Source organism: Neoarius graeffei, chromosome 12 (assembly GCF_027579695.1).
Source record: "Neoarius graeffei isolate fNeoGra1 chromosome 12, fNeoGra1.pri, whole genome shotgun sequence".
NCBI classification, from domain to species: Eukaryota; Metazoa; Chordata; class Actinopteri; order Siluriformes; family Ariidae; genus Neoarius; species Neoarius graeffei.
Window position 1 is genome coordinate 59,143,494 of NC_083580.1, and position 23,824 is coordinate 59,167,317.

The window sequence follows — 23,824 nt, forward strand, 5'->3', positions numbered from 1 at the left end:
TTCCTTAATGTCATGCAGATGAGCGCCATTATGTGCCCGCCCTACACCCAGAGTAGCTGAGATGGAAAACTTTGAGGGCGATTTTCTCCCTTTTCTGTTTTAAGAGGTATACACTTTCAAAAGGCCACACATTCTTCAAATATTGTCAGATCTCCACATGGAAGGCATCATTGGAAAGCTTAGAAACTGTACTTTCTGAATCTGTCAATAACTCAAAATGCCCCCGGGCCGACATGTGTCCCTGGATTCTGTGATCTGCCACAAATGTTTTTAAAAGCACAGATGTTTAAAATGTGTACAAAAGAGGTTTTAAAAAGCACAGATGTTTAAAATGTGTAAAAGAAAAAAAAACTGTTTACAACAACCATTTTTTTTTAAATACGAATGGAACATTAAGTATAGCAACAAAAATTGTAAGGCGGGAGGCGCTGTTTATTTGCTCTCGGGGGGGGGCTGACTCTCCCACACTTTGAAAACCCCTGTTTTAGCATCATGTGCTAAAACTTCCAGTAATGCAGTTCAGCCACTGCATCAGCAAACACACACACAAACCATTCTAGGGTGCCATTACTTTTGGTTTCATGGAATGTCATGTTTGTCTTAATTTATGGATTTGTTTTGGATTGCTTTCTTTCAAATCATTAATATGAAATGAATGATTTGTGAGGAATTGAAACAAGCGATTTAATCTCGACAGCGTAATCTGTAGATAAAATTACTGTAACTCTTCATCAGGTACGTGCTTTGAAGCCGATCAATTGAATTCACACTAGTAGTGAGTCTCCTTATATTTAACTTTGTACAAATTATATAAAGATCCCTCATCGGATACAAAACTTTTTCTGATCGACCTGGATTTTTATAAACTACTTTTCTAGTGCAAATGCTCCTGAGACTGATTTATGAATAAATTAATGGGTATCCAGGTTGATAAATGAGGATGTAGTTGTCATAGTGAAAAGATTTTACGTGAGCCTTCCACTACATAGCTCTAATACAGAGCAAAAGAAGCAGCCTTGAGAGATTAAATGTCTTGGATGAACGACTACATTTGCTGAAAAGAGAAATGCATTTTTGGTGCGCTGTTCCTTTAAAACTGACTGCACAGGGCTGGCACAAGGCTGTCTTTTTTTTTTTTAAGGAAAATTGTATATATTCAGATTCACGCTGCTGCCAAATCCGACTCAGAGCTAGAGAGTGAGAACACATGCAGAGGAGAAGGAAAAAAAAAGGCTCATTTGCTCTGTCACACTTCCTTGTTTAATAGTGCGTTCTGAGCTGACATCACAGCCAAAAAGAATACTCAGAGGCCATAAAAATCAAGTACTGATGTGAATCTTGGCTCGCTTTCTAAACCGCAGCTGTGACCCCTGTGACTCTAAATCAGGTCAGATCAAATCCCTGATCCGACCAGCTCGAAACAGAGCCGCCATCCCAAATGGTTAGCAAATGACAGTGCTGTCAGCAAAAGGGAGAATAAATAAGGTTCGGGTAGCGAGGCTTGATGTAATCTTCTTCTGCCTTGCTCCTTCCTCACTTCTTCTGCCAAAATAGTCACTAATGCTTCAGGGAAGCACCTGCAAAGGATGCCAGACGTCACTGCTAACAGAATCTGTAAGGATGAAATAGCACTTGGCCATCCTTTATTTATTTATTTATTTATTTACAAGCTTCGGTAATGCTGCACTCCCTTTGCTGTGGATGGAGAGAGAACCTAGTGTTGGTGAGACAGCCAGTGCAGACCTGGCTAAACTAAAACTGCGACAGAGGCAAGTGTGTGTGCAGCGCTGCCCTACTTACCGCACCCACGTGACTGTGGGCTCTGGGTAGCCATCCGCATAACACGCCAGCGTCACAGCCTGCTCGATGTCCGCAGTGGCATTGAGCTCTGCATAACGGGTCCTAATACTGGGTAGGACTGAGAGAAAAAGGAAGTCAAGTCCAACACAAGCCGGTCAATACGGTATGCACCAATTCATGTGTACAGCTCCACTGAATCACTTTCACTAATTGAATAGTGCTCGTATCCACAGAGATCGGGTCAATGGTACATCCCCTCACGTCTCCCAAAAATAGATTACGCTATAAATCCAGGCTTTCAGACTTGGTTTCCATGCATTTGGATTGATTCCTCACCATTGACGATGACCTTAATGACCCTGAGGTCGATCTCTCCCCGAGCCATGATACGCCCCTCGCAGGTGTAGTTTCCCTCATCTGACTTTTTGATGCCGCGGATCTGGAGGTGGTTGTTACTAAGGACCTTGAAGCGCACTGGAAGAGAGATACAAAATCAGTCAGCTTTTCTTGATTGGGATATGAAGGTCATTTGAACAAACCCTTCATTACAAACCAGGTGGCTAAATCAGATGACTTGAATCTTTTTTTTTTTTATTAATGTGGTAAAAAGGACACATTTTGTGGCCTGAGAGTAAAACTGGGGGTGTGCTGTTATAGGAAAATAATCAACGACACAAAGCATAGTTACTGTTACCACCGTGAAGTTTATTATTTTTCCAATAACAGCAAGTCCCGAAGTGTTCTATTGTTGTTATATCACAGCCATATGGCACTGTTATCATTTATGTTATAGTAGCTATAAACATACATTCCCTCACCAGCCTATTTTTTCTCTGTCTTGAAGTTAAAAAGGACGTAAAAATGCAACTTGTTATGTTACCAAGAAACCACAAGGACCTCTGTCTTGAAGGCTTTCTCACACTGAAAACATAAGGCTACAGTTTTGCCTCTGACTATTACAAAGATGCCAAAACTCCTAGCAGGCAAAAACAAGCCTAGTGTATGTTGGAAGACAAATTCATGGATCAAAGTTGGCAAAGCAAAAGTAACTACTAAAGCTACAAAACACATGCATATAATTCATGTCCCAGGTTCTGTCCCCTCCAGTGAATTGGCTTTTCATCCAAGCAAATTTTATTTGCTGCTTTGGTGGAGTAGGATTTTTTTTTAGGTGTTACTGTTGCAAGAGGTCACACTGAAAATTGTGATGGACTGAGGCGAAGTGGAAAATTGTCCTGAGGTCTGATGAATCAAAAGTAGAAATTCTTTTTAGAAATCATGGACACCACGTCCTCCAGTTTAAAGATGAGAGGGACCATCTGGCTTATTATCAGTGCACAGTTCAAAAGCCAGCATCTGTGATGGTATGAGGGTGCATTAGTACACAGGACATGGATAGCTTGTACATCTGGGAAGGCATTTTTAATGCTGAATGATATATACACATTTCAGAGCAATATGCTGCCGTCCAGACAAAAGGGAAGGCCTTCCTACTTTCAGCAAGACAATGCCAAACCGCTTTCTGCACATATTAAAACTGCGTGGCTCCATAGTAAAAGAGTCCGGGTGCTAAACTGGCCTGCCTGCGGTCCAGACCTGTCTCCCATTTAAAACAATTGGTGCATTATGAAGTGCAAAATACAACAAAGGAGACCTCAAACTGTTGAGCAACTGAAATGGTATATCAGGCAAGAACGGGACAACATTTCTCTTTCAAAACTACACCAATTGGTCTCCTCAGTTCCCAAACATTTACAGAGTGTTGTTAAAAGTAGAAGTGATACAACACAGTGGTAAACATGCCCCTGTCCCAACTTTTTTGAAACGTGTTACTGACATCAAATTCAAAATGAGCATGTATTTTTTTCAAAAAACAATAAAATTTCTCAGTTTCAACATTTGATATGTTCTCTTCGTACTATTTTCAATGAAATATAGGGTTTCCATGATTTGCAAATCTTCATATTCTGTTTTTATTTCCAGTTTACACAGCATCCCAACTTTTTTTGGAACGGGGGTTGTATTTAAGTAGCATTTCATATTATAAGATTACAATAAACCGAATATAATATTCCTAAGCTTATTCTTAGCCATCTGTACTAATTTCAAGCTTGAAATAGTCTTGTGCTGCTGGCAGATATTTAAGCATTTATTTCTAGAAATAGAATTATTCTTGCAATAGAATAAGAAAATGTAAAGCTTGAAATGAGTAAAAATAACTAGAAATAGGTTCAAAAATCTTATATTTGGTTTACTGCAATCTTATCACAGGAAATACTAGTCACATTTGACGATATTAAGATGTTTTCATGTGCTAAGATTACTTTTTTTGCCATGCAAAAATGGAAAATTCTGCAAATATGGACACTTCTACTGTTACAAAGTGCAGATACTGGAGGCTCTTTTGAAAAATGCAGAATGGAGAGAATCCTCACACAAAATGATCAATGTTTACATGTTTTGGTATGTTCATACAAGTCACTGTGTAAGTTGTTACAATAGGAATTATAGCATATGAGAATGAGTGCATTGATATCAACATCTTAAAATATATTCACAGAACATAATTTTAATCCCTTAAAGGAGAACTGAAGGCAATTTTTTTATTATCAAAATTCTATTTCTCTCATTTTACTAAATCTAGGAATGCATTTTTGATCGCTATTTTGTCGCTGCTATAGCAAGTTATGAGTGTTTGAAATATGCTCTGTAATATATCAGTCCATATGTTACAGCAATGGCTGTAAACGAGATTCGTTGAGACCTGTGCGAGACATCGTAGGACGGAAGTAAAACGTACAGCGGAAATCAAAGTGACTGACATCTGCCAACAATGTCAAAAGACGCACGCGCCCTCTTTCGAATGCTGATGTAATCAAGCTGGAAGTTTTGTTTGTTTTGATAGCAATCAGGAAAGTTTGAAAAAAGTATGCAGTAATCGTCATTTAAACTCGTTTTTGTGCAATATTTCATTTGGAAAACAGTTTTCAAAATGGCAGCACTGACACCTGGCTGACACTTCACGTTTCGAAGTCTTGCACAAGTCTTGTGAAGATCGTGCGGATAAGCGACGCCTGCCATGGACCAAACGAACTACATTCAACATGGCTAAAAACCGAATAGGCCGATAAGAATAATATTTAATTGCAATTAGTTGCCAATACAAGTCACGATATAAGGTTAATAAAACTGAAAATGTAATTGAATAACACGTTAATTAAGAAATAAAGCAAGTTTAAAAATGACTTCAGTTCCCCTTTAAATGATCGGACTCAACACGATCTGACTCGCTAGCCAACTTTACCCATCTCTTAAGCAGGTTGTATTAATTCAATCAAAATGACAGAACTATGATTCCTGTATCTTTGCCAAGTGATACCAATCCCCCCAACACACACACACTTTTTTTTTTTAAATGCTTGACGAAATGGTATCTACTTTTATCTGGAACAACAACAAAAGATGGCATGGATTAGTACAACATAGCTTCAAAGCTCAAAATGATCCAGAGGTCTATCCTTACCTATTTAGTTCTGTCATTATTGGATTATTATCATTACATTATTATTATCATCTCTAAATTCCAAGATGCTGAAGGTCCTGTCTGGTCCGCTATGGATCTATGCTCAAGCTTACCAATCTTGCCAATATCCTTCAGCTACTCCCTCTTGCCTTTGAGCATAAACAATTATCTTAACAATCCAGAATAAAGTAAGAATTTAGTTCCAATGTCGGCACCATTTTGACTATAAATAAGCACTTAGCTTTGGTCATATCACGTGAAACCCTCTTTTCCCAACAGCTCAGATTGAGCCAGCATTTAAATCACACAGGAAAAATGACTGAGCAATTTTTCCAGCGTTAAAAGCATTTTCCTCAAAAATAGTTAATTTTGCTCTATTTTGAGTTTAGAGAGTAAAATTTGGAGTTGGAGTGGGAGCAAAATTACAGACTAATTGTGTAACAGAGTTGGTTGTGGCTCTGAACTGAGTAAAATAGTACAAGAGTTAATTTCAAGACACACTGAATAGAGTCAAATACCACCACAAAGAGGGACGGCATGGTAATGTAGTGGTTAGCACAGTTGCCTCACAGCAAGAAGGTTCTGGGTTCGAGCCTAGTGGCCAACGGGGGCCTTTCTGTGTGGAGTTTGCACGTGTCTGTGTGGGTTTCCTCTGGGTGCTCCAGTTTCCCCCACAGTCCAAAGACATGCAGGTTAGGCTAATTGGTGGCTCTAAATTGACCGTAGGTCAAATGAATGGTTGTTTGTCTCCATGTGTCAGCCCTGTGATGACCTGGCGACTTGTCCAGGGTGTACCCCGCCTTTCGCCCGTAGTCAGCTGGGATAGGCTCCAGCTTGCCCATTACCCTGCCCAGGATAAGCAGTTATGGATTATGGATGGACGGACCACCACAAAGAGTCAAATGTTAACAATGAATTGAGGAGAATTGACTTTGGGAAAACAGCTCTCTCAAAAGAGTAACTTTTACTCTTTTTAGAGAGGGACCAAATGTTATCTGGCATTAAGTAAAATCTTCAATTTGAGTACATTTTACTCAGGAAAATTTCCTGTGGATGGTTCAGAAATGTTATAATTTTCTTTAAAGAGCTCTTTGTGATTCACTCACTTATCTATTCTGATACCCGAGTTAAAAATGCCCTGTGATGACCTGGCGACTTGTCCAGGGTGTACCCCGCCTTTTGCCCATAGTCAGCTGGGATAGGCTTCAGCTTGCCCACAACCCTGCACAGGATAAGCGGTTATGGATAATGGATGGACGGACCACCACAAAGAGTCAAATGTTAACAATGAATTGAGGAGAATTGACTTTGGGAAAACAGCTCTCTCAAAAGAGTCACTTTTACTCTCCAGTCACTTTTAGGCTCCAGCTTGCCTGCGACCCTGTAGAACAGGATAAAGCGGCTAGAGATAATGAGATGAGATGAGTTAAAAATGATCACATCCCTCAATCTAATCTTTTAGATACGAACAAACTTGAAGCTTCCCATTAAACTGGGATTGTTAAAGGCTGTATTTCATGACTATATGATGCAATCCAAGACATCAGTCCTCAAACACTGACCAAGAGAAAGATGCCTGGGAACAAGACCTTGAGGTGAATATTCCTGACTCCATTTGGGATCTTATTATGAGTCATATTTACTCCTCATCCGTTTTCATCCACCACTGTTTACGGCAGTTCAAAGTTACTCATGTCTCTATTTCCCTGGAGCTAAAATATTTTGAAAAAAAAAAAGTTTTCAATCTCTGCTGCCAACTGTCCTCGATGTTACCAGTCACCGGCAACAATGGGCCATGTGTTCTGGTCATGTAAGTCATTAAATCATTTCTGGACCTCAATATCTGAGGTATATTCTAGGGATGTCCCGATCCGATCACGTGATCGGAAATCGGGCCCGATCACGTGGTTTCAGACTCGATCGGAATCGGGCATTACCTCCCGATCAGGGATCGGATATATATCTATATAATATATTCTCATTTTTAACACATCAATAGCCATGCGTTGGCACAGAGTGAGACCAGACCTCTTGTCTCAACACAGCAACCTCAACACGTGCGGCATGACATCACTTTGTAGCAGAGACGCTATTGGTTATTGGCTGCCCCTTGCCGGCAAAGTTGAACACGGAAGCAGTTCGAAGCGGAAAGCAAAGCATGTCTGCGGTGTGGCAGTATTTCAAAGTTGATGACAACATTGCCATAGCAAACTGTGAAATATGTAAAGTTGGAATTTCAAGGGGTGGACAGGAATTTCAAGGAGTGGACCTGAAAAACAAACACCCGACACAATACAGCAAGTTTTTAGTGCTGTTGCAAACGTGTTGGATGACAAAAACAGGCTCAAACCTGAAAGGGTAGAAATGCTTGTTTTCATCAAGAAAAACGTTCATTTCCTTAATTGAAATTACTGTATACCACTGTGAGATGCGTTCTTAAAAGCAAATTACTGGCACTGTGGCAGGTTTTTTTTTTTTTTTAATTTGTTTACATTCCTGCCAGGTATTTTAAGGTTATGTTTTTAATTTATTTATTGTTCAAACTACCTCACGTAAGTGCTCTGTTTGCTAACGGAGTTGTTGGATGTTAAAATAAGGTGTTAAATAAAAAAAAAAATGAGGAACATCCTGGATCCGTTTCTTTCCTCGTCTTTATTATTTTTTATGGATTATAAGAAGTTTCGGATCGGGACTCGGTATCGGCAGATACTCAAAATCAAATGATCGGTATCGGATCGGAGGGCAAAAAAACCTGATCGGGACATCCCTAGTATATTCATATCTGTAACAAAACCGTAGATCCTAATGGATATATAACGATATTTAGTGGACTGCCAACAGAATATAGCATCACTTCAGATCAGTCAAATGCTCCAGCATTTTCTTGGCTATTAGCATGGCATTTCATCCTAATCAGATGGAAGGCTGCATGTCTCCCTTCTTTTATATAATGGATTAAGGAAGTCATGATGTGTCTCCAAATGGAGAAGCTGAGATATACCATACTCTGAATGGATTGCTTAAAAGATATAGCAGCATCTGACTTCCCTTTATTATCTCGCCTGGGAAGGAGTCCACCAGGGGGCGGGGTATTGTTTTTGGTGGGGTTTCTTTGTTTGTTTGTCAGCAACATTACAGGAAAATGGCTGGACCAATCTTCATGAAACTTTCAGGATAGATGGGCATTGGTCTCAAATAGAACCTCCAACATTTTGAGGGTCATCCGCTCAAGGTCAAGGTCACCTTGATATCTTCCTTCATATTCATCATATTTCCTTCAAACCAATTCCAAAATGTTTATCTTTCAATTCTGCTTCCATTGATATGCTATCTCTCATAGTTTTCTTCGCGGTTGGGGGTCAAATGTCAGGGAGGTCAAGGTCATTGCTAAAATGTGCATATTTTCCATTATAACTTGAAAACGGTTAGAGATAGAGAGACGTTTATCATTATCAACATATAGGAAGTCATATATGGGCTTTCATTTGGCACCATGACCTTTGACCTTGTTTGTCTGTCTGTTTGTTAACAATCTAGCGTCTAGACGGTTGCACCGATTGACTTCAAATTTTCAGGGTAGGTTAGCAATGGTCTGTAGATTACCTGATTAAATTTTGGGGGTAATCGGGTCAAGGTGAAGGTCAAGGTCACTGGAAAGGTCAACCTTTCGGTCAAAATAACATTTTCCATTATAACTCAAAAACGGTTGCCGATAGACAAATGTTTACTATTATGAGCATATAGGAAGTCTCATATGGCCTTTCATTTGGTACCATGATCTTTGACCTTGAGTGACCTTGAAAGGTCAAACTCAAGGTCACGGATTTTCAGAGGGCTGTAACTTGAAAACGGTTGATGGTAGGGAGATGTTTACCATTATCAACTTATAGGAAGTGCCACATGGGCTTTCATTTGGCACCATGACCTTTGACCTTGAATGACTTTGAAATGTCAGACTCAAAGTCATGGATTTTCATAGGACTAGAACCTGACAGCTGATGATTGAGAAATATTACCATTATCAACATATAGGTATAAAATAAGTGCTACCGGGCGAGGTTTGTTTTGCCTGGCAACACTTGTTCATTATGTAGAGACGCCATCCTTCTCAACAGTCTGATGTCAAATTGTGTCCACGGGTTGATAATCTAACTTCATCTCTTTTAAAATCTGTTTAGTTATTTATTTTTCTCAAGTGCAAATAACTTGCATACATTCCCTGTACTTTTTGTTACATCTTCTACTCTTTACCTCCGCCAACGTTGCTGGAGGAGGTGATGTTTTTGCCTCCGCTTGTTTGCCTGTTTCCAACGCAACTCAAAAAGTAGCGAATGGATTTTAATGAAATTTGGAGGAAAGGTGGGCCATGGGTGAATGAACAATTCAGTAGATTTTGATGCAAATTGGAATATATGCCTTGGCGGATGTATACACTCTACCAAGTGCCCTTCTCGTATTTTTCATTTTTGTTCTTGTCTGTTGCTGTTATTGCTGGTAATGTGGTTGTTCTTTATTCTGTAGAGAAAAGGAATAAATAAAGTGTTCAGAATATAAATGTGCTACATTTATATTCAACACCCGCAGAATTAAATCATCCAGCAACGTTGTGGTATAAATGATATTTAGAGGTGTTATAACAAAATAACACTCATTCATGTGATGCTAATTTGAACAACCACCATATTGTAGGGTGATAATATCTGATAGATTTTTTTTGTCTGTGTGATCACAGTTCAGGTGTAAGGCGCAATTTTAAGATTTCTTGGACACCTGAGGCATTTATGATTTCTTGACAGTATAATGAAACCTTATCCTTAGACAAGTGCACCACTTAGGAGCTCTTACACAGATTGCACTTTAAATTAACACTTGTTTGAAAGTTTCTGCAGGAAAAATCCCAGAAAGCCATGATCTTTTATTTTAAATCAGAAACATGATCTGTGACTGAATAAACAAACTGTATCTTCATAATTTTACATTATGCATAAAATAGTACCTTTTGAGCTGATGTCATACAAGATGATACTTTTATTATTGTAGCAGTGACAAAATCATCACGTTCACGATTCCTTAAAATATAAAATATGGGACCACTTACTGATTTCTTGATTATTATTGAAATTATACTGGTCATGATTTTTTAAAATGGCAATAATAATAATAATAATTTACAAAAGGAATAAGGGTCATGCGATTTTGAGGAATGAAGTTGCCCCACTTCAAGTTACAAACAATAAAAACAAGACGAAACAATAACATGGTACTGACTAATAGGAAACTGATTATTTTGCTTTAACAATTATTCACTGAGCCTGAGGCGGATAATTGTTTTAGTATAAATATGCCGGTGGATATTTTTAAAAAATCGTATTAAAATAAATAATTTATTTCAAACTTCAAAGAGGCATGCAAATGTAATAAAGGCACGGAGCAGACATGTCACTTATCTATGCCGACTCACAGAAAATACTTTGTTTTGAAATCGATAAAATAAATCACAACCCCACCTTACCTTTGAATAGTTTTAGACCAAACTTCGTAGCATCTTTAGTGCTTTGAGGAGCAGCATTTTCTTTCATCATTTGTAATTCTTCCTCACTTACGGTGACAAAGCGATCGGCCGCCATTTTGCCGAGTCGCTCGAGGTGATTATTGAGAAATAGTCCGAAATTTTCAACCAATCAGCGTGTGCAATTTTCTATAATCATCTGTGTATTTATACTAAATATACTGTAGGTCTGAAGAGTTTGGTTCCAAAATGTGATAAATGCTCAGTGATAAACTTGAGATTTTTTTTTTCCTTATTGAAAAATTGGTAGCATGAAAATTTTAATATAACACTATGAAGTTGTAATAACATTAAAAATGCAAATCCAGATTTTGATTTTTAAAATTTTACTGAAAAAAATATTTTTTTCCCCAAAATGTGATATATCCATGACACGTTTTCCCCAAAATGCTATAAATCCATTACATTTATGTATTTTTTTATTTATTTAGCGAAATATTACTAGAAACAAGAAGTAAAAGTTGATCTCCACTTCTGACAGCCTCTGAACTTGGACCATCTCTTATCTTGGGCCACAGATTTTCCCAAATTACATTCATCTTGTCGTCTACAGGTCTCAATCTATTTTACACACAAAGCTCTGAGGAATGCTCATAGACTCAGATGTTTCGATGGAAACTTTTTTTTTTTTAAAAGGACACCTTTTTTATTCTGAACAATACATTTAGAAATTTGGACACCTTGTACACCATGTACAGTTAAATTAATGAGCGGCATATATAGATCAAACAAGGAACCAGGTGTGGTCAAAGTGGAAAATAACATTAGACCACATTCTCTACTGGAATAATAATATTTTTACTATTTTATAATATTTTTAATACTTAACATAAAAAATAAACAAGCACCGGTTCCTCTATTCCATCAAAATTATTCATTTATTTCATTCAAAATCTCACTAAAAGACTCTGTGATGTTGACAGTCAGGGAGCTGCCATTAGTGTTTATGTAATTTGAATGGTGTGCTATGATTGGTCGAGCAGGAAATAACGAGTTCTGCTGAAAATCAGTTGTGGCTTTTGTCGCGGTTTGGAAAGAAAGGGGATATTCAGTGCAGATAAACATGGCAGATATAGCATTTTGCATAAAATTTAATATGGAAATTTGAATAGCAATTGAATCGCCAATCAAATGCTTTTTTTTTTTTAAATTGGCGCTTGAATGGTGTTTTAGAACCAAACACTTTCATAGATTCTGATATATATGCACAGTATATTCCAAATTTTACAACTTTATGATTTAATCCCTAGCAAAATATGATAAAATAATGTTTTATGAACCCAGTTAATGTTTTTCAGTATTCTGCTGATGAAAATAAAGCATTGGGGTATTCAACCTCGAAGACCCGCTTGCAGAAGTTTTGGCCTTTCAAGCCCTGAGGAGGTTAACTGTAGAAAAGTGGAAACATTTCTCCATATGTATTGCAGTTTGGGTTTCAGTCTCTGCTATAATTAGTGGTTTTAAAGTGGAAAACATGTCCACTAGCCAGCCAGCACCAAGCTGCGGTCACTCTCTCTTCCAGTGGTCTGTGAAGGAGGAACCACTGGGAGGTTAAAATAGGTCTATCCATGAAAAGATTGTGCAAAAAAACAAACAGCACAGTGGGATGAGTGCTCAGAATACGTGCAGTGGTTTTGGGTTAAAAACATCACAGCTTTAGAAAATGCTGCTATTTGGCAAGGCGTCGGCATGAGTGAGCGGGGAGGAGGAATGTGTGGACGATGGGAAAAATAACAATAAAAAAAAAAACAGGGAGGTGATTGGGAAACTGGCAGAGAGAGTGCTCCTCTTACCATCTTTTTCCAGCTGAATCTTGGTTCTCTGGTATCTCCAGATAATTGTGGGTGGCGGAGAGCTGATGACGTCACACATGATGACCGCATCATCCCCCTCGTTAAACTCCTGAGGAGATGGAGCGCTCTGGAAAGTGAGTTTTTCTGTAGAAAAGAATAATAACTGGATTTGGTATATGCACCTGCAAATCATACGGCACTGCCTACCCCAGATAAAAAGGCACACAAGACACAAGGGCAGTATCCGGTGTCCTTATGGGGTTCTGTCCACAATAGCGCAGAGGAATGACAGGGCATGAAAAACCACAACAGAGTTTTTCTTTCATGGTGGTGAGCCTTTAGATCTTATAAATAACACTGACTGGTATTCTCATGACATTGAACGAATACAGCGTATTCCAAATACAACACACAATATGTTTTGGAATGCCCCAGTCAGCTGAAACACAGTTCATGAATAGCTACTCCAATATACAGAACACATTTCAAGCTGTGATATTATAAGCTAATGCTCAAGGATCCCTACTATAGTGTCAACAACAACAAATCTACAAGTATATGATACCATACTGGAGTGTTATATTAAACCTTTTTGGGTGAAATTTTAGATGAGTAAACAAACAAATAAACAGAAACAGAGCTCCAAATGACACCAGCATACCAAATGAAATCGCTCACAGACCAAACTGAAAATGGGTGTGGCCTAATAACCAAATGAGGATTCTTGATTGACACGCCCCCATGCAAGATTTTCATGACAAATCACTGAAACTGAATTAATGCATTTTTCAATTCGACATGGATCAACGAACCAATGCTACTGTTTCTAAACTATCTGTGACTCACTAGTTTGGCTTTAGTTTGCTTTAAATGAGGACAAGCATCATCAGCCTTGAAATAAGTGAGAGTAAAGAGTTGCAAGTGTGTCGTGTCCCCTCCCCTCCAGATTAGCCCACTTTACACTAAAACATATGTACGGTTTTATATATAACACAATCAGGGCTTTGAACCAGTTCAAGGAACGAAAACGAAAACCGGGAACTTTTTCTATTTCACATGGAACAGAAACGAAACCAGAAACGTTATTATTTTTTATGTTCCGGAACAGAAACGCTTATTAAAAATAATGGTAACCGGTTAATACCGGTTTTTATTTCGTTCCTCAAAGTTTCCGTAGCCTACAAATAAAAAAGTCATTCTTCTCCTGCGCAAGTTTCTATGACCCGCTGGGGTTCACTTCTTGTGTGACGTTCGCTGACTGAATGGAGAGAGCGGGAAGGTGGACTACTATCATGTCTCCATGTGATAATAAGTGAATTACTGAGTGTCTGAGCAAAGAAGAGCCTGAACGTTGCAACCTCCCTATTGGCTGTTTGTAAAAATGTATCAGTTGTTGCCCTTCCCACGGGAATCATCGCGGGCTCGAGAGACGAGACCTGACGAGTTAGTTCGTTGGTAGCAGAACAAAATGTCTGGACACAAATCGGGTTTTCAATAAAGGAAAGAAAATAAACGGAGGGTCAAAAATACAAAAAAGGAGGCAAAAAATGCAAAACGAGTTTTAAGGTAGGACAAATGGTTAGTTTTCTGAGGCAGCCCGCCATGGCTGCAGGCTTTCAGTTGTGTCATTGAATGGTTACTTTTCTGAGGCAGCCCGCCGTGGCTGCCTGCAGGCTTATTTATTATAGCCCATTTAGTTAAAATAGTTGATATAAAATGTTTATAGTTATGTGATGGTTGTCCTGATTTAGACTGTTTTTTTGGGGGGGGGGGCGGGGGGGGGGGGGGGGGGTTGCGCGATGTTGCACCCGGGTCCAGATTAGGGCAGAACCGGCCCTGGCTACATTTCAGATGTAGTTTGTTTTATGTATGTATGTACTTGCATAGATGTGTACTTGGTCTTCCAATATGGCGCCTAACAAAATCTCGCGGCGCAGTGACGTCATGCGGTAGCCCTCTATAGGGCCTGACTAGCCTTTGGTAACACACTAAACAAATTATCTTTCATTTTTGGCACTTTTTCTGTTTGTGTAGATGGGAAGACATACTGAGAATCCAAATCGCCAACATTTGAAATAATAATTGTTTTGAATTATTTCTTGTCTTATTTAATGAAGGTTGTAATAGAATTAGCCTACATTTGGCTTAAGCTGGATGAGACAGAGACATAATTTTATAGCCATTTGTTAAACAGCTGACAGGGAACGTAATTAACCGTTCCGGGAACGAAATTTTTTTGTTCTAACCGGTTCAGGAACGTCTATTTAATGGTGGAACCCCAAACTGGAAACATTAAAATTCCGTTTCTGTTCGGAACGAACCAATAGGAAAAAAATTCTGGTTCAAAGCCCTGAACACAATACTGTGCAAAAGTCTTAAGCACCCTATTTTTTCATAAAATCGTTGTTACAGATTTCTATTTCATGAATTCTACATTAGTGGTTAGCACTGTCGCCTCACAGCAAGAAGGTCCGGGTTCGAGCCCCGTGGCCGGCGAGGGCCTTTCTGTGCGGAGTTTGCATGTTCTCCCCGTGTCCGCGTGGGTTTCCTCCGGGTGCTCCGGTTTCCCCCACAGTCCAAAGACCTGCAGGTTAGGTTAACTGGTGACTCTAAATTGACCGTAGGTGTGAATGTGAGTGTGAATGGTTGTCTGTGTCTATGTGTCAGCCCTGTGATGACCTGGCGACTTGTCCAGGGTGTACCCCGCCTTTCACCCGTAGTCAGCTGGGATAGGCTCCAGCTTGCCTGCGACCCTGTAGAACAGGATAAAGCGGCTAGAGATAATGAGATGAGATGAGAGAAAAAAAAGTTTGTATCTGAGCAGCATATGGCATAAGAAAGCACTTTTCAGATTAAAAAAGAAAACAGAATGAAGGCTGCTGGGTTTTGGTGCAAAATTAAGAAGCGAGTGTGAGAGTCAAAGTGTCCAGAAGAACTGTGGCTGGTTCTGCAAGATGCTCAGTAAAACCTACAGCTCATTTCCTTATAAAACTGCACTCATTGTACCTGAGACTACTTTTTTTTTTAAAGGAAAGGGTCGTCTCGCACCAAATACTGACTGTTTCATTTATTATGGTTTACTGCTGTTTATAGCTTTTTTTTTTTTTTAATGTGGAAACATTTCATTTCATTATCACCTCGCCCAGGAAGGAGTCCACCAGGGGGTGAGGTATTATTTTCAGTGGGGTTTCTTTGTTTCTTTTGATAGCAACATTACGGGAAAACTGCTGGACCAATCTTCATGAAATTTTCAGGATAGATGGGCATTGGTCTCAAATAGAACCTCCACCATTTTGAGGGTCATCCAGTCAAGTTTAAGGTCAAGGTCACCAAAAAGGTCGAAATCGTTTTTTTTCATGAAGATGGATAGCTTCCTTCATATCCATCATATTTACTTCAAACCAAATCCAAAATGTTTGTCTTTCAATTCTGCTTTCATTGATATGCTACATGATGGGGTATCTCTCATAGTTTTCTTAGCAGTTGGGGGGTCAAATGTCAGGGGTCAATGTCACTGGTTTTCAGAGGCTCATAACTGTGAAATGGTTCAAGATAGAGCGATACTTAATATTATCAACATATAGGAAGTCATATATGGGCTTTCATTTGGCACCATGACCTTTGACCTTGAGTGACCCTGAAAGGTCATACACAGGATCATGGAGTTTCAGAGGCTCATAACTGTGAAACGGTTCAAGATAGACAGATACTTAATATTATTGACATATTGAAAGTCACATATGGGCTCTCATTTGGTACCATGACCTTTGACCATGAGTGACCTTGAAAGGTCAAACTCAAGGTCACGGGTTTGCAGAGGCTCATAACTTTAAAATGGTTAATTATAGACAGATGTTTACCATTATCAACATATAAGGAGTCCCTTATGGGCTCTCGGTTGCCACCATGACCTCTGACCTTGTATGACTTTGAAATGTCAAACTCAAGGTCATGGATTTTCATTGGATTAGAACCTGACAGCTGATGATTGAGAAATATTACCATTATCAACATATAGGTAGTCCCAGATGGGCTTTCATTTAGCACCTTGAGTGACTCTGAAATGTCAAACTGAAGGTCATGGATTCACCTTGGAAGGTCAATAGGCCAGACCGCCGGGCAAGGTTTGTTTTGCCTGGCAGCACTTGTTTTTCAGCTATTTTTGGTCTATAGCATTTCTTTACATGTGCCTAACAAAGAAACATAACATCTATTAAGATGAACATACTGCATTCAGTGATTCATCCTTAGTAACTGCCTGGTTAGGATTGTGGTAGCTTAAATGAGGCTACTAGTTACCTCACCCACGACGGAGTAAGCGGGGCGAGGTATTGTAATCAGTGCGGTTTGTTTATTTGTGTGCCTGACTGTTAACAATCTAGTGTCTAGACGTTTGCACCGATTGACTTCAAATTTTCAAGGTCGGTGGGCTTCAGGACCTTCAGCTTGACCTGATTAAATTTTGGGAGTAATCAGGTCAAGCTGAAGGTCAAGGTCACTGGAAAGGTCAACCTTTCAGTCAAAATAACATTTTCCATTATAACTCAAAAACGGTTGCCGATAGACAGATGTTGACTATTATGAGCATACAGGAACTCCCATATGGCCTTTCACTTGGCACCATGGTCTTTGACCTTGAGTGACCTTGAAAGGTCAAACTCAAGGTCACAGATTTTCAGAGGGCTGTAACTTGAAAACGGTTGATGGTAGACAGATATTTACCATTATCAACTTTTCGGAAATGCCATCTGGGCTTTCATTTGGTACCATGATCTTTGACCTTGGAAGGTCAAACTGAAGGTCATGGGTTTTCAAAGGGCTATAACTTTAAAATGGTTCATGATAGCCAGATGTTTACCATTATCAACATATAAGAAGTCCCATATGGGCTTTCAGTTGCTGCCATGACCTTTGACCTTGAATGACTTTGAAATGTCAAACTCAAGGTCATGGATTTTTATAGGACTAGAACCTGACAGCTGATGATTGAGAAATATTACCATTATCAACATATACAGTGGGGCAAAAAAGTATTTAGTCAGTCACCAATTGTGCAAGTTCTCCCGCTTAAAAAGATGAGAGAGGCCTGTAATTTTCATCATACAGTAGGTATACCTCAACTACGAGAGACAAAATGAGAAAAAAAATCCAGAAAATCACATTGTCTGATTTTTAAAGAATTTATTTGCAAATTATGGTGGAAAATAAGTATTTGGCCAATAACAAAACTTCATCTCAATACTTTGTTATATACCCTTTGTTGGCAATGACAGAGGTCAAACGTTTTCTGTAAGTCTTCACAAGGTTTTCACACACTGTTGCTGGTATTTTGGCCCATTCCTCCATGCAGATCTCCTCTAGAGCAGTGATGTTTTGGGGCTGTTACTGGGCAACACGGACTTTCAACTCCCTCCAAAGATTTTCTATGGGGTTGAGATCTGGAGACTGGCTAGGCCACTCCAGGACGTTGAAATGCTTCTTACGAAGCCACTCCTTCGTTGCCCGGGCGGTGTGTTTGGGATTATTGTCATGATGAAAGACCCAGCCACATTTCATCTTCAAAGCCCTTGCTGATGGAAGGAGGTTTTCACTCAAAATCTCACGATACATGGCCCCATTCATTCTTTCGTTTACACGGATCAGTCGTCCTGGTCCCTTTGCAGAAAAACAGCCCCAAAGCATGATGTTTCCACCCCCATGCTTCACAGTAGGTATGGTGTTCTTTGGATGCAACTCAGCATTCTTTCTCCTCCAAACACGACAAGTTGAGTTTTTACCAAAAAGTTCTATTTTGGTTTCATCTGACCATATGACATTCTCCCAATCCTCTTCTGGATCATCCAAAGGCTCTCTAGCAAACTTCAGACGGGCCTGGACATGTACTGGCTTAAGCAGGGGGACACGTCTGGCACTGCAGGATTTGAGTCCCTGGTGGCGTAGTGTGTTACTGATGGTAGCCTTTGTTACTTTGGTCCCAGCTCTCTGCAGGTCATTCACTAGGTCCCCCCGTGTGGTTCTGGGATTTTTGCTCACCGTTCTTGTGATCATTTTGACCCCACGGGGTGAGATCTTACGTGGAGCCCCAGATCGAGGGAGATTATCAGTGGTCTTATATGTCTTCCATTTTCTAATAATTGCTCCCACAGTTGATTTCTTCACACCAAGCTGCTTACCTATTGCAGATTCAGTCTTCCCAGCCTGGTGCAGGTCTACAATTTTGTTTCTGGTGTCCTTTGACAGCTCTTTGGTCTTGGCCATAGTGGAGTTTGGAGTGTGACTGTTTGAGGTTGTGGACAGGTGTCTTTTATACTGATAACGAGTTCAAACAGGTGCCATTAATACAGGTAACGAGTGGAGGACAGAGGAGCCTCTTAAAGAAGTTGTTACAGGTCTGTGAGAGCCAGAAATCTTGCTTGTTTGTAGGTGACCAAATACTTATTTTACCAAGGAATTTACCAATTAATTCATTAAAAATCCTACAATGTGATTTCCTGGATTCTTTCCCCCCATTCTGTCTCTCATAGTTGAAGTGTACCTATGATGAAAATTACAGGCCTCTCATCTTTTTAAGTGGGAGAACTTGCACAATTGGTGGCTGACTAAATACTTTTTTGCCCCACTGTAAGTATAAAATAAGTTGCTGGGCGAGGATTGTTTTGCCTGGCAACACTTGTTTGTTTATATTTTGGGAAACCAACTGTGAGTGAGAGTTAAAAAAGAAAAAAAAAAAAGTCCCATCTCTGGTTGTGACAAATTCAAGTGATGTAGCTGAGGTTGAGGAACTGTCAAAGCCAGAATTCACATAACCTGCTGACAGTTCCTGCATTTCTTTATAGTTTAGGCCACTCCCACTTTGAGTTTAAATCTGAACACAGATACAGATACGAATATGAATATTTAGAACATTAAACAGTGCAAATACAAATACTGGTATATGGCATAGTGTTACGCCCTTAATGTCGATAAAGCTTTGTAATTTCTACCATAACATGGACGCATGTGTGTTGGCCTTTGAAAACAATTCACATGATGAAACTGATATTTTCGACTCTGTATGTATAATTCTGGTGATTACAGACTTTCCTGAACTGAAATGTGCTTCTCTGTAAATAGTCTGAAATCTGGTATTTGACAACAAACTGAACTGGGCTGGGTTTCCTGACATTGTTGCCCTTTAGAGCTAAAGAGTGAGTTGAGAGACTCTCTTAAGCAATGAACGTTGTCTCTGTACGTAGTTTTCCCGAACTCACTCGTAAGGAGTCAAAAGAGCAAAAGGACGAAGAGCTTCTTTGCAGTGCATGTCCCCGATATAAGTATCAGTAGTTGCTAAAGGCAATCGTACTGTCATTGCAGAAGGCATTAGTAGTTGCTAAAGCCAGTTGATAAGGTCACATGGCATTCGTTTTTAACCAAAATCTAGCAAAATATAAAAAGTGTTTTAAATAAGATAATATCTCCTATCATTTGGAAGCATTACATATACAATGTGGTAATTAATTAATGAAACTAATTTTACGTTTTTGGGCAATATTTTTATTCCAAGCATGTTTTTAATTAAATGAGCAAACATTCACATGAAAGAATGAGCAAATAAGCTAAATAATTAAGTAAATGTTTTCTCTGTGCTCACTCATTTCACTGTTATGCCCCGATCATGCAGTCAGGATTATTTCAACTGTTATTCACAATGCCAAGTTGGCAGTGTTCTTCCTTATACATGCGCGTGCATGCGAGAGAGACAGAGAAGTTTTGATCTGTGTGTCGTGTGTACCTCAGGAGGTTGTATTGACCTCCGTATATATAAATTGATCTCCTTATCTCTCCCTCTCATATACACACATATACATATATACACACATATACATACATACACACATTATATATATATATATATATATATATATATATATATGAGTGAGGCGGCACGGTGGTGTAGTGGTTAGCGCTGTCGCCTCACAGCAAGAAGGTCCTGGGTTCGAGCCCCGGGGCTGGCGAGGGCCTTTCTGTGCGGAGTTTGCATGTTCTCCCCGTGTCCGCGTGGGTTTCCTCCGGGTGCTCCGGTTTCCCCCACAGTCCAAAGACATGCAGGTTAGGTTAACTGGTGACTCTAAATTGACCGTAGGTGTGAATGTGAGTGTGAATGGTTGTCTGTGTCTATGTGTCAGCCCTGTGATGACCTGGCGACTTGTCCAGGGTGTACCCCACCTTTCGCCTGTAGTCAGCTGGGATAGGCTCCAGCTTGCCTGCGACCCTGTAGAAGGATAAAGCGGCTAGAGATGATGAGATATATGAGTGATTCCACGCTTATGGGTACTGAAATGGGGACATGAACTTATTTTTAAAAATTCACCTAAAACCATTTCTTTTTTTTTACCATCAGGTCACAAAACATGTAATCTTTAATGAATGATATGTTAAAAGATAACTTTAATTTTCTGAGATGTAATAAAAACATATTTATATGCCAAAGTCAGAACGTAACAGAAGTGTTGTGGACATATATATTCTCAATTTTAACAATGTAGAATTACTTTTTGAAACATAGGAAGGTGATGTTTTAGCAAATATAATTAATAAACATGTGTAGTAGAATAAACATACACATTCTTTCAATAAGATTAACATGGTATATAGCTAGATTGTAATTAATTTGTAACAGATGCGAGATGGACAATCGTAACAGAAGTAATGTAACAGACATCATTTTGGAACTCATAGGCTTGACTTTGGCATATAAATATGTTTTTATTACATCTCAGAAAATTAAAGTTATCTTTTAACATATCATTCATTAAAGATTACATGTTTTGTGACCTGATGGTAAAAAAAGAAATGGTTTTAGGTGAATAAGTTCATGTCCCCATTTCAGTACCCATAAGCGTGGAATCACTCATATATATATATATATATATATATATACACACACACACAAACACAGTATATATAAAATTCAACCTCCTTCGGTACACACTACACACAGATCAAAACCTCTCTCTTTCTCTCTCTCTCTCTCTCTCACACACACAATGTTAGAAGTGCAGTAATGTGTCTCATTTATGACACTAAATTAGTGAATCACTCGCCTAATGGAGTTAAATTTGATTAAAATATGCCGATATCAATGTGACATTCCGATATCCATACATAATTCCATGACATATTGAAATATATTCATAATGTTTTGCGTATATTGATTTAATAATTAACTAGATGTGCTTGCACCAGAAAGTGACGAAAAATAATTACAAGAAAAATAATTTAACACCGGCAGCAGATTCAACACCTGTTTCCCCTGCTAACTGTGAGCATCCCTCCGCGGCGCATGCGTAGTCTGTGTATTCGGCTGTGAGCAAGTTGCTCTTTGTTTTGAACGAGTGGTCCGGGTCTCTCATAAATTTCGAGCAAACTAAAGGACTAGGGTGGCACGGTGGTGTAGTGGTTAGCGCTGTCGCCTCACAGCAAGAAGGTCCTGGGTTCAAGCCCCGGGGCTGACGAGGGCCTTTCTGTGTGGAGTTTGCATGTTGTCCACGTGGGTTTCCTCCGGGTGCTCCGGTTTCCCCCACAGTCCAAAGACATGCAGGTTAGGTTAACTGGTGACTCTAAATTGACCGTAGGTGTGAGTGTGAATGGTTGTCTGTGTCTCTGTGTCAGCCCTGTGATGACCTGGCGACTTGTCCAGGGTGTACCCCGCCTTTCACCCGTAGTCAGCTGGGATAGGCTCCAGCTTGCCTGTGACCCTGTAGAAGGATAATGAGATGAGATGAGACTAAAGGACTACTCGGGCTACGATGTTGTTCGGGAAAACCACATTAGCTTGATGATGGATCTTATGAGGTAATTTAAGACTCTCTTGGCCTTCAGAGGCTTTTGGAAAACCCATCTCTTGATTAGGTTTATGTCCATTTCACTGCGACACATCCAACAATTTGATCAAACGGTGATGTTCACAGTGTGAGGAAAAACACGATGCACTCATGGAAAAATTGCAGGTTTTGGAATGTGTTGTAAGTTTTCTAGTAAGTAGAAAGTTTCTTGTAAGTTTTATTTTTCTCCTCCCCCCCCCTTTCCCTGAAACATTCTTGCTTTTCTCTTGAATTTTTTTAGTTGCGGTCACATTAAAGTTGGAAAAAGATCTGACATGGTTCATCTTAGTTTCTTTTTTTTTTATCACAGAATACTGCAATTTTATCACAGGTGTGTAGGGGTTTTGGTTTTTCTAGCCACTGTAGCTAGCAAAATTTTTGACATCTTTAAACATGTTGACTTTCTACTGGTGTATTTGCTAAACTGGCTTCTTGTACAACTGTAGAGTAAATTTTAGTGTCATACTGTTTTGTCATTTTCCTTTTCACTGAGTGTTGCCTCTTCAAGGATTAACGACTGAGAGCATTCTGCACCGAAACATGTTCATCTTATCATGGGTGCAGATCCCGGGGGGGGGGGGACATGGAAACCCCCAATTTCTGAAAAACATGAATTGTCTCCCCCAATAAAAATCCCCTAAATTATTCACAATTGTACAAACAAATGTATTTTCAGACAAATGATTCCCTGTGCAGTACTTTTTGAATGATGTGGCGAGCCTCTACGAAGTTGTGATTTATGGTTGCATGGTATGAGTTGCATACGGGCAAAAAAAAAAAAATCACTTTTGTGTCCCCCCCAATCCTGACATCAGATCTGCACCCCTGCATCTTATCATGCTCGTTGCGTGCATAGAACATGTGCATGCAAGCCAGTGATTAGATCAAGGACCAATCAGCTTGAGAGCTGATCACGCTCCCGGAGCGTGATCAGGGCATGCAATCCAATAGATGTAATGCAATAGATGTCTCCTTTTATCTAATACACACACATATACACATATACACACACATATATATATATATATATATATATATATATATATATATATATATATATATATATATGGGTTGGTATGAGTGGTGTGCCAAACTCATCACTATGTGTCTGTTTCCGCAATAAACCTTCTTTCACTTGCAAAAGGACGAGACTGGTGTTGGTGTTTGTCATTTTTCCACGACAACAACAATATCAAGGTTACAAAGTAAAATGTTAAAAACGTTTCCAAGATCTATGACGCACCAAATAATGTCAAAATGCTAGAGTTCAGCTGCA

General features: G+C 39.3%; 1 protein-coding gene across 4 annotated transcripts in view; it reads right to left on the reverse strand.

Moving 5' to 3' along the window:
- The window catches only part of ncam1a (neural cell adhesion molecule 1a), a 780,402-nt gene that overhangs the window by 190,407 nt on the left and 566,171 nt on the right, over positions 1-23,824 (reverse strand). For 3 of the 4 annotated variants that reach the window (XM_060936137.1, XM_060936141.1, XM_060936140.1), the window contains exons 4-6: positions 12,686-12,829; positions 2,137-2,274; positions 1,801-1,918 (exon numbers count right to left, since the gene is read on the reverse strand). In XM_060936137.1, coding sequence (XP_060792120.1) covers positions 1,801-1,918; positions 2,137-2,274; positions 12,686-12,829 — 400 coding nt within the window. The remainder of the gene's footprint in view (positions 1-1,800; positions 1,919-2,136; positions 2,275-12,685; positions 12,830-23,824) is intronic. The other variant, XM_060936138.1, reaches the window with a different exon arrangement.